The sequence below is a fragment of the Amblyomma americanum genome, chromosome 6 (genome assembly GCF_052857255.1).
Source record: "Amblyomma americanum isolate KBUSLIRL-KWMA chromosome 6, ASM5285725v1, whole genome shotgun sequence".
Taxonomy (NCBI): domain Eukaryota; kingdom Metazoa; phylum Arthropoda; class Arachnida; order Ixodida; family Ixodidae; genus Amblyomma; species Amblyomma americanum.
In genome coordinates this window covers 108,038,038-108,050,456 of record NC_135502.1, presented here as the reverse complement: position 1 = coordinate 108,050,456, position 12,419 = coordinate 108,038,038, and the positions used below count along the sequence as shown (strand labels likewise).

General features: G+C 42.9%; 1 protein-coding gene across 3 annotated transcripts in view; it reads right to left on the bottom strand.

Annotated features, from left to right (window-relative positions):
* The window catches only part of LOC144093953 (uncharacterized), a 40,210-nt gene that overhangs the window by 3,794 nt on the left and 23,997 nt on the right, over positions 1 to 12,419 (bottom strand). For 2 of the 3 annotated variants that reach the window (XM_077627728.1, XM_077627730.1), the window contains 2 exons: positions 8,341 to 8,468; positions 7,513 to 7,747 (listed from right to left, as the gene is read on the bottom strand). In XM_077627728.1, coding sequence (XP_077483854.1) covers positions 7,586 to 7,747; positions 8,341 to 8,468 — 290 coding nt within the window. In that variant the 3' untranslated portion in view covers positions 7,513 to 7,585. The remainder of the gene's footprint in view (positions 1 to 7,512; positions 7,748 to 8,340; positions 8,469 to 12,419) is intronic. The other variant, XM_077627729.1, reaches the window with a different exon arrangement.

The following is a 12,419-nucleotide window of genomic DNA, read 5'->3' as shown; positions in this document are numbered from 1 at the left end:
AGCTCATAACATGGGAGGTAGGAAATGTGCACTTGACATATTATGCACAAATGTCGCATAGGATGCTCAATATGCTAGGGGTGATGAATGCATATGAACGTGGCTCCACAAGTGTAGGTAGTGATCACAAACATATCAAACCAAGTTTTAGAGGGGAAACCAATGTAGGAACAAGGCAAGATGAACAACTAGACAGTTTATTTTACTTGGGAAAGCAATTCAAAATAGCAACCAAAAAAATCAGGCAGTAACTTCTGAGCATACTAAAAAAATTGTTCACACAAATTTAACGAGACTATTTGAACTAGAGTGTGCTAAAGGGAAAAGACTGCGCAAATCTAACAGCTACTGGGATGGGAAGGTTAAGGTTGAAAAGGCCATAGAGAAACATCAGGAAGCCTCCAGAGAACACAGATATTCCAAGCAAGTGGGGAAGCTGAAGTAGACAGAAAATTAGCTGCAGTAAAATACGAGTTGAGCTAATTGGCACACTCTGACGAAAAAAAAGTAGCCCTGCAGCAGAGGACAAGAAATGGGGTAACTTCATGAATTGCTACTAGCATCTACTGCTAGCGTTCTACTGTTAGCGGTCGGCGTTCATGCTCATGGTTGGTTCGGTGCGGATGCGATATGTTACATGGGTCCAGTAGCCGGCGTTGAGATGGCGTTCGACGTGTAGAGGCTGGCGCCGCTGGCGGCATTGCTGGCTGCGTCGTACAAGCTTCCGGTCCAAATGCCCATGGAGGTGATGCCGGTGTTGTTGACGTTGGGGGCACCACCTGGATGGGTGGCAATAGCACTGGAGACACCCCTGGCCGTAGCAGGTGGTACCGTCCTCTGTTGAGTTCCCGGAACAGGCTCAGGAATAGCAGGAAGTCCACGGTGCAAAGCCGTAGAACGAGAGCTCACCGAAGCAGTAGCCGGCGTCACTCTCTTCCAGCCGAAGCGTCCCTGACCCGCCGGAGCCTCCGCTTCTCTGTTCTTCCTCCCCCTGTGCCTCGCTCTCCCTCGCCCTTTTAGAGCCTTGGCGTTAGTCCACGTAATCCTTGTCGTCTTCTTCTCTTCTCCATCAATCATCTCTCCCACCTCACTGAATGCTTCTTCTTCATCTTCTTTAGTCTTCGGTTAATCCATGTCATCCTTACCGCCATCCTCTTCGTCTTCTTCAAACCTCTTTCCTTCATACTTTTATTTTAGACTCCCCATTATATGTGACACGGACGGTAAGGAAACTGCTCACTGCAGCAGGAGGCAGTTAAATTAATGATTGGTCGCTCGGGAAGTGCAACCTGGGCCGCACAAGACCTGCCGCTGGGAGCACCAACCATCGCAAGGCAGTGGCTGCATCACTGCATCAGGAGAGAGGTGAGGTTTATGGTTCATGTGGGTCAAATGTCCCAAAGTGACTCGGGCTATGAGGGACGTTATAGTGAAGGTCCTTTAACATGAACTGACTTCACACAGTACATGGGCCTTGATCATTTCATCTCCATCGAAATGAGACCGCTGCAGCCAGGATTGAACTCGCTCCTTTAAGGTCAGCAACCAAGTACCATAACCACTGAGCAACCGCGGCGGCCTCTTGAGGTATGAGGACTTGCACATATCTATGAATGTAAAATAGATAATGACTTTCTGCATATATGGGAAATTGGGAATTAACCTAATATGCCTTATCATGTCACACCTTTATGGTGGAGATTAAGTGTGCACTCCAATTTTTTTTTGCAGATGTGTATTGCAATTTCCTAGCCTCACAAGCTTAAATTGCTATGCAAGTCTTAACCAACAAAGGGTGCAGAGTTGGCAGCTTGTACTGGAACTTCCGTTGGGAACAAGTTGGGTTAGGTCCCTTTAGCAACCCTCAACAAGGCATTGCTCAAGTTTCCACCACTTTGAGGTTATAGTGGAATTGCCCCCAGGTTCGAAGTGCACAATTACCAAATTTGAAATTTTGAGTAAATGCAGCTGATATAAGTTTGCAATTGGCATGAATTAGGAGTGAGCTCCAAGTACATCCATTTGAGAGCAGCTCTAATCAGGCCATACGCAAATCGATCCAATAGGAGCTTTTACCTGTTTGATGTACAGCATTACAGTTTGCAAAAAATGTTAGAACAGAAACTGTTTCCAGATATACCGAAGAAATAATGAAACAGGCCTCTGTCGTGCACTGGACTCCACTTGGTAGACGGTGATAGCATTTCAAGATCGACATTTCAAGTATGCATTGCAAGTGATTCGTTTTATTTAATGTATTGCCATTTGAAGTTCCATTTGGAGCATTTATTAGTTTCAAAACTCACAGTTAACAATTTTCCACTTCAAATGTATTTTTTCTGTTAGTGCATAGTTACATAAATTGTAATGCTTTATGCACTTAAATAACATCACACAAATAACAAAAAGCTGTCCTCTGTACATCTCCTTGAAGCACTGTGGATGTGGACACGACTTCCACCTTTGATTCTTAGGCTCTTACTATTCTGACCCTACCTGTAAAGTTTGTGGCACCATCTGTAAACCTGCCACCTCCCACTATATAAAACTGATGACGTATTTTACACTCGTTCGTCTCAAACTGAAATAAGCATGCGTTGTTTGGGACCTTCACCACGCAAATCTTTCTCACCATTTAATCTGTTCAAAATTCAAAACTCAGATTATTCTTTTTATTCAAGCACCACCGAACTGAAATCAGAACCTAATCTTCAATCCCTTGTTTCACACTAAGAAATTGCCAGACTGTCTCTCACAAATTTTATGACTCGCCACTTGGAAGTTCAGTTATCAGTCCAGCTCACCATATTTCTGATCGCATTTATCACCACCTGCACATACTACTGTGCATTTTGCTTCTTTCCCCAGACACCCAAGACCGGAATTGCCTTCCTGCTGATCAGTTTACCACACTAATACAGTCGAATTCAAGGCATTCACTGACAAAAAAAATCATCAACGTGTTGTAAGGACCCACCTCTCATGCATACCCCAAGAGAGGCATTTAAGGTATCAATATAAACAAATAAATAAACACTCTTGCAGCTACAGCAAAATGTGTTTGTAAACAATAAGAAAAGATGGGCATCATGGCGTTTTGGGGAAGACGAGTGAAAAGGTTTTATTTTTGCATGCTTGCTATCTTTTCAAATGGTCACGAGTGATGCAATTTACCGTTCACAGTGTGTCAATAGGTTAACGTAGAAATGACACACCAATTTACACCAAATTTCATTGTCACAGATGAGAAAAGTACTTCAGTGGATGTTCAGAATAACGCCTCCACAAACGTGGACAATGCGCCATAATGCCAAAAGTATCAAAGTCGCATTTTCTGCCTGCCATGCAGATTTTCTTTCGAGGGGTGGGGGCTAGTATGGTATGGAATGGGTTTATTGCTTGCAGGTGTTGAGAACATTGTACAACAAGCATAAAAATAGTTGATGGAGAAGCATCTCCAAAGAAGTGCAGCTGACCAAGCAATGAAGTCTGCAGATGGTCGCAAAGAACCGCCACTATACTGGGTCACTGCCGATAAACACAGGGCGCTATGAGAAGTGTTTAAAGCCACGGGGAGCCTCGGAGGGTCTTATGCCCCCTATCAACATTGAAAAGTTCTGAAACGTCTATGCTAGAATGTAGACTGCATGAATCCGAAGCAAGAAACCATTTTTTATGTTTCTTTTTGGTGGAATACTGAACATTTCGTCGCTATCATTTTCAAAATTTCACTGTGCTTTTTAGAAAGAATTATTAAAATTTTTATAAAACCAGAGACTGAGCAAATATACACAGTGGCAGCATGCACAAGGGGGGACGGAAAAAGGGAGCCCACGTCCTCACACCATGGTCAGTCCAGAGCTGGCCGCTCAGCTCCAAGGATACAAAACAACAATCAGCACACTGGTGGAGGATGGGGATTGTTTGTTTAGGGTCTTTGACATAAATTGAGCAAACAACAATCTTTAAAATGATTTTGCTTTTTTGTAAACACCATGTGTAAAACAGGCTGCAAGCTGCTTTCTCTCTCTCTCCCTCTCCACCTGTGCTCCAATCTCTCGAGACCCGTTCGATTGAACCAGACTTAACCACTGCCTATGATGGAAGCAATCATTGGCCCCAACTTCTGAACACGTTAACTGCCCACCGGCAATGACATGAAAGCTCCACATCTAAAAGCCGAGTTCAGTACTGGAAATGGCGAATTTTCCTCTGCCCATCATCACAGAACAACGGTTTTTATCTGTTTCACTGGACGTAAACTAAATAATAGTTCTCTTAAGCGTATATTCTCAGAGCTAAACATTTATTGATGTCAAACATACAGTTAAAAAAGGCAAGCAAATACTGCAGCGTTTTCAGTCATGTAGCAGCTATGAGGCACTATGTTCACATATGTGGATGCGAATAAAATATGCTAAAATTGGAATATTTTTGCATAATTTTTTGCGCATAACTACTGTTTGTTTTAGTCATCATGATTTATGCACATAAAAAAGATTGGTCCTTTCAGCAGATTTAATTGGTACCTGAAGGGAATATTGTACTGCAAATCAACATTCAGAATCATCATCATCAGCAGCAGCAGCAGCCTAAGCCCACTGCAGGAGAAAAGTTTTTCCAGTGTCTCTCCAATTAAACCTGCCCTCTGCCAGCAGCAAACTATTTAATCTCATTTGCCCACCTAACCATGCTTGGCTTCTCTTGGAATCCACTCTGTTACCCTTAAGGACCAGCAGTTATCTTGCCTTCGAACTACATGCCCTGTCCAAGCCCATTTGTTCCTTTGATTTCATCGAGAATGTCATTAACACACGTTTATTCCCTCAGCCATTCTGCCTGCTTCCGGTCTGTTAATGTTACACCTATCATTTATCTTGCCATGGTTTGCTGCGTTTTTTGCCATTTAAGTTGAACCCTTTTCGTTAGCCTTCACGTTTCTGCCCCATAGGTGATTGCTGGCAAGATCCACGGATTGAAAGATATTGTTAAATTATAAGCCAGTTTTATATCGATTTTCTTGTTTTCTGCTATGTAGAACTGTGGCATGCGTTGTTTGCAAGCAACGACTGCATTGAGAAATATAGGTTTATCGCTTGATCACATGATAGATGTTGTGCATGAGCGATGGTTGTGCCTGCAAAGCGTGTCCCTCTGAAGCTAATTGAGTCAGTTGGTAGTCACCACCTGTCTTGTAAGTAATTTCTCATCCTCCATGCCATCTTTGCACCGTTTTTAATAGGTCAAAGATGAACCAGTTTTTTTTTATTACAACGAATTCGCGGCACGACGTATTGCAAGAAGCACCCACAGATGGTGCCAGCTACACCAGGAGCAAATACTGAAAGCACAAGACGTCACGCAGCCATGCGCACCTTCATGGGTGGCCGAACTATTTGATGCAACCACATCGTCACGGACATTTCACCCCGGTAGCCTTCTTTTGCTAAGTACTTGATTACCAGTAATCGATTACACAGAACAGTTACTGAATTACCCGGAACATTACCATTTGAAAAATGTATGCAGTTGATTACAAAACTATGCAAAAATGTAATTAATTACAAGTAATTAATTACAAACAACTCTGGCCGATTACACAGCACATGGGAGTTTTTCAGTTTCGCCTCTACTGAAATTGGCCACTGCAGCAGAGATCAAACCTGCAACCTTGGTATCAGCAGGTAAACGCCAAAGCCACTGTGTCATCGCAGCAGGCCCAAAGGAACAGCTGTCAACCAAGAATGTACACTGCCCACAAGTCGCAACAATGGCAGTAGCCATTGCTGCTGTCACATTACAAACATGACCATACATTTTTTTTTTTCTGTCCCTTGCATTGCTGTGCCATTGCTCAGGGCTGATTGAAGGGCCCAGCTAAGTTTGCAGTGCAGAAGAAAGCTGGGGAAGGCTTAAATCTGTACAATACACAATGAATGTATTGGTGCTTTTCATATCTTGGAGCTCCAATTATGTTGATATTTTTCTCACATTTTATGACTTAGAAATCACCAAAACGGTTTGTTCTGAAAAATATGCATAGTATCCAACTAGGTGTTTCAGCTAGGCCCAGCGGAAATTTTAAAAGACAGGCACTATCACATAAGATACCTTTTGTGGCATAGTAATACCAGTATTGGCAGAGATCACAAAACAGGCTAATGAATTCAACATGTAAGCTGGTTACTTAATTTCTGATAGATAACTTTGTAGCTAGCAATTTTAGGCACATGGCTGTAAATAAAAATTAGTAGTTGGCTGTTTGAAACAAAAATTTATAGTTGGCTGTTAGTAATAGCCATGCATTTAGAGGGAAGCACTCCTGCAAAATGTCAGGGGGCCCATGCACTGTGCAACGTCAGTGTAGGTTTATGAACCCCAGGTGGTCACAATTATCTGGAGCTCTGCACTGATAGCCTGAGCAGCTTTGGGATGTTACACACCATAAACCATATGAGTTAGCAGAATATTAGAAGCAATTACTTTTGGCGTCATGGTGCAAATATTCTGAACATTTATTTATGTATTTATAATATGACTTCAAAAAACCCAGAAAAAGCCATTACATTATGGGTAGTTTGTACAGAAATTAAACTAAAACAAAAAAGACCATATTCTGCACGATGCAAACATCAAGATAATAAATACAACTTGTACATAGGCAAACAGCTCACAAGATCAAAATGCAAAGCACTCAAATGCTGCCATGGTTAAAAAAATCAACAAAAAGATAAAGGTGCAGATAAGAACTGAATAACAAATTAGTAAACAACAAAAACTCAATAGTAAAACACAGTACAATAGATAAAGCTTAGAGCAGAAACATACCAGAAGCTTAGGTAAGTCATAAGATTTCAGCGTATCTTTGAACTTAGCCAAATCTTCTGCTTTGTTTTATCTTTATTAGATTACTAATATAAATAAATAAAAACATTCTGCGATTACAGCAGCACTGGAATCTTTTGCTATTCACATGAAGGAAGACTGCACAAATGTTTGTTTTTGGGCACCTATTGACTGACTGTTTTTGTGGCGAGATGAAAACTGCGAGTGCTTGCAATGGTGCTCATCACGAGTGAATAGTAGAATTGATTAAACACGGCTAAAGTGGCAAATTTTCAGCAGTGCTTTAATAAGGATAAGCTGGGTCGGCTTAGTTCGGTTAAAGCAGATTTACACAACGGTCCGTTCGCCCGCAGCCCGCGCATCACGTGTTCATGCGCCACTAAAAACTATCCTGCGATCCGATGGCATCAAGCGGATGCGACAGGGCAAAAGAGCAGGTGATGCGGTGGGTGTACCACTGTTGCCAGATTATTTTAAAGCGTTTTGCAAAGCTGATCAAACTGGTTTTTCCTCCCGACTTATGACTGCGATTGAATGATGCAGGTGCGGCCCTTTGTCCAATTCATCAGTGGCCTGGGCCATCTTGCTAGCCCAGTCGATAGCTTTGTCATGGTAGCGAACGCAGTGCAGCTTGTCAAAACAGCGTGCCAGCTCAACGTCACTCACAAAATGCAGCAGCCGAAATATTGGCAGGAGCGGTGGTTGCCAGAGCTAGCACGTGCGTCTTTGGGGGCCGCCGCTAATTCCCGCGAGGAGAGAGGCACTTGAACTTCCTTGGTAGTCCAGTCAGTGGGCCGACAGCACGCCTCTCAATTTGGTGACGCACGAACACGTGATGCGCGGGCTGCGGGCAAACGGTCCGTCGTGTGAACCGGCCTTTACACCAGTGTAGGATGAACAACTGGAACAGACATATCTAGTGGCACAATTTTGGATGGTTTCAATGCTCTCAAAAAGGTACTATTGATTTGGGCTTTCTGGCTGCATATTCTAACTTAGAGTGTAGTAATGTGGTGTAGGACTTCATTCACTAAGCGTTGAAGATAGCCCAGGATTGGCTTGATGCTTAAGCGTGGTTAATGTGCATTGGCTATGTAATATCATTAGAAAGGCGTAATGCAAGATATTTGTACGGTTCAGTAGACTGCGAACTTGAGCCATACAGAAAGTACCTATGTGTGATTCAAATGATTCAGCTTAAAATTAGTGATGTTTAAGGACCATTTTTTATACAAATTTCCTGCTGCTAGTAAGTCACATTGTATGCTAAGACTGTCCTCATGATAACTTATTTCAGCATAAACTATGCAGTTTGCAAACAAGCAAATGTTATTGTTTATGCACCGAGGAAGATTGTTAATGAAGATAAGAAGAGGGGGAATCAGAAGACATCAATACACTGGCAGAGCAAAGCAACAAGGCACTGTGGGCTCAGCAGCTACACTAGAAAACGATCGCTAGTCTTCTTAGTAAAACTGATTCACAACTACACACCTGTGTGATAAAGGCGAATGGTGTCAAAGTGCGCAGCATGGCTGTACAGGTGTCGAGCCCACATGGTGGTGCCCGATGAGTGTGGCCTCCAGAACCTAACACTCCATCTGGGAGTACACTTGATTTCTCTGCAAAGAGGCACATAGAAAAGCATAAAATACACAAGGGAAAGCCACAATTACACAAAAAAAGAATTCAATACAGTAGCCACTTGTAGATGGAATAGGCAGAGAATATTTTGTGTGATCGACGGGCATCATGGCCCCATAATGTCAGAGGCAGCCATTAATAAGCAGGAATACATTTTATCTTGCCAAGAAACCACGGCAGCAGAAACGACACTCATGCATAGGATACCGATGGTGTGATGCATATAGGCAAAGCAGGTGCAATTTAAGATGCACAGTCCTGGCTAAGGTTAAATTCGGATCCACTGCCTCAAGGAGGTGCCAGGAGCCAGCAGAGTGCACCCTAAATTGCAGATCAGACATGTTGAGGCAGCTACTTATTTTATCAGCACACACAGCCTTATGCATCTCAAAGCAAAGCTATCCTTGTGGATGTGATCTCACAGAGAAATTCAAAGTGTAGCGCCGACAGACGGAGTTGACTGTTACAGGCATTTGGGAGACAGTGCTCTCTCTCTTTTTGCCTCAGGAACTCATCGCATGCGAACATGTCGGCGTGACATTCCACGAGGCCTTGCGGAAACTTTTCCGGCCACTCGGCAATCTCGTACTCCGGACGCTAACAGTATAAGGCAGGCAGGGTCGCATTTTTTATCTTTTTCGCCGCGTCCGAGCTTGTTGCTTGAGTTTGCAGTCCTGCTCAAAGTTTGCATGATGCAGACGCTTCTTTACCATCTCTAGCCATAGTTTTCACAAGGTGTGTGTGTTAACAGCACTGCTGTCTAATAAGTGGTCTTTTGGTCCTTGCTTATGTGAGCACCCAGGGAATTCCCACGATGTTGCCAATATCCTCCCCCTTCTAATGCGGCCACGTCACCTGGCTGTGTGATAAGGAATGTACAATTAGTGTCTAACAAGAGATATGACACCATACTGCAGTAATGTCTGTTTAGAAACAATGCGTTTTTTCTAATTCAGTGCTTTAGGGGTGGTAGTATATCCCAACATCTTAGTTCTCAGGGAATTGAAAAGTGAAGGAAATCGATAGACAATGCAGCTAAACTGAAATTTATGGACCCTAGAATCAATGAGTGTACAATCACTGCCATCATAATGACATCTTCAGATAGCTGTCGGACCCCAGATATTTCTAAAAAACATGAGTCATAAGAAGTTAGACTTTTTAATGAAGCCAGAGGCATTTCCTGCATTTGTTGCGTTCAGCAGTGCTTGCATGACTAACCCTGCATGCAGAAATAAAATGCTTACAGATATACTGCTGCAAAAGCAGCACAGTACTCCTTGGGCACAACACCACAGTTCTAAACAATGGTAGCGCAGATGTCCTCCCTAGTCAGTCTTGTAGCATTGATAAGACTGATAATCAAGTCGTTAGCAGAGCACCTGCCCATGCGTACAGCATTAGGTACGATTATGTACATAGTCTTAAAAGTTGTCCAGAGGCACAAGTGATTCTATCGAAAGCAAGCAGCTTTATGAAAGCCTCGAAGAAACCATTATGAAGCTAGTTCAAGAGATTTTGATCTTAAAACCTACAAGATTGCCTAACTTTACATTGCTAAGAGTTTGAATTACCATGACACATTACAACCAGTATATTATTTGTGACACATATATAAGCTAATTTTGGCATAAAAAAATGCTCAGATTGCACTAATCTGTGTTACACTTCAAAATGCGACCTATCCAGCTTGAAACCTGTAATATCCAAGTTGAAACCAAAGTGACTCAGGCAGAGGGATGCCGTAGTTAGATCTCCATAAATTTCGATCACCTGGGGTTCTCTCATGTGCACCAGCATCGCACAGTATGGGCCTCTAGAATCACGCCTCTATCTAAATTCGACCGCAGTGGCCGGGATCGAAGCCGCGTCCTTTTGGTCAGCAGCCGAGCGCCGTAACCATCGAGTCACTGCGGCGGCCAACTAGGTAACTAATATTCGTGAGAGTTCTATTACCATGACAAATCGCAATCAGTATACCATTTCTGACACATGTACAAGCTGTCTAATTTTCGCATAAAGAAAGGCACAGATAGCACTAATCTGCGTTAAGCTTAAAAATGTGGTCAATAGAACTTGAAACCTCTAGTTAAAACTTCAGGGTGCGAACCTAATCCAAAGAGCATCAGAGTAGGAATATTCATTTTTGACCACCAATTTGAATCTTTGCAGACACATATATTTATATGTGACTAAAAACTATGGTGATATTACCAACCATGGAGGAGAAAGTAAGCTGCAAAATAAAATTTGAACATTGCTACAGTATCACTGCTGACATACCAGAAATGTAAATACCATCTCACAGCTTTACTTATGAATGATCAGAGGGTGGTAATGCTTTCCTGTCTGTCAGAAAAGACGAAAGCATTGTGCAGTTTAATCCGATAGAACATCACTTTTCGAGTGGAACAACGCACCCGTGGAACACCAAAAAAAAATGTTTGTAGAAGGGACTCCTTTGCATTTGCACTGCGGTACACTGAAGACTGCTGTCGAGGTGACTTATCGATGTTACATATTTTGTTACTTTCTTGCTTTTACCAACTATGCTTAGCTGTTTTAAGTTTTTGTCACACGTTCATCTTCTAACAATTGTCCCTCCCTGCAATAATGCCCTTGTGGTGCTGCAGGTACCTGTATAAATAAAAAATATACTCCATTTCATTCATAGCTGGCAATGCTGCCAAAGCTAGCCCACCTGTTCACGCAGGCTAAGTCCGCGCCCAAAAAGTTGTTCACCATACAACTGTAGTGAACACAAGAACATTTTGGTGTGATAAACTCTAAGTGCCGTGGCTGGCACCCCTTGGACGTTGCTTTACCTCTTGCCACAATTTCGCCTTGCGAGTCAATACGTCTTTGAGAAGCAAAAGTTACACATGAGGCGATGCGATGCAAGGTTGGCAGGGCGAATCACTCCTACTCAATCCGTGCCCGAGTAGTTCATTCAGTGAATATTATAGACAAAAGGCCTGAACACTGAGCGCCTCATAGTTTCAATCGTAATTTTGACTTCTAGATGGGAAAAAAAGCCTGGTGGTACGCGCGTCACCTAGCTGTTTGTACCAGTTTTCGGCGTAAACTGCTGGTTACACGTACCGCCATTGAGATATGGTTCACCAGCTTCCACAAGTCACCATAACGCACTATGAACTATGTTATACATGCCGTCACAGAATTCATAAAGCATCTCCATTTTCACGGCAATGCTGTAGATTGCAAAAGAACTATGTGTTGCATTTGCAATGCGATTACACCCACAGAACGCAGACATGCCAAAAGAATTGTGAACAGCGAGATCTCCACCAATGTGCTATCTTTACTAAAGCCTGCTACAAGAAAAATAAGGCATTGAAAGCTCACTGGTGACCGAGTCAGTGAAATGGTTGTGGCTGAAGATGCACATATAAATTAACGCCCTACTGATGTGTTAACATAGGAGGTTTAAAGGAATAACTCCAGCAGGTTTCAACGGAGCAAATTTGTCTGCTATTGTGGTTAGACTTTTGTGACTGTGCGGCGACATTTGGGCAAGCACGCACAAAGACGGACCGTGCCTTCACTAGCACATGCTGCAAAAAGTGATGTTCACTGGGTCGCATGCATTTCCCCTTGCTTTATAGGCACATAAATTTCCTTGTGCAAAGCTTCTTCTTCACACAGACCGACAACCCACAAAAACAAATATGTAAAGAAACAGATCGAGGAACTGGCACAACCGGCAACGCACGAAATTTCGGATCGGATCATGGGGCTTATCCCTTTATAATGGGCGGACCTTACACAAAAGTCCTAGTCAACTTTTTTTGAGACGCTACAACGGAGTCTGTCCTACCGTGTCGTCACCACGACCCATCACTTGAGCCTATTCCAATTTTCAAGGTGGTGTTTAGTTGTTTCGACCGCCCTGGCCTTGGAAAAGGCTT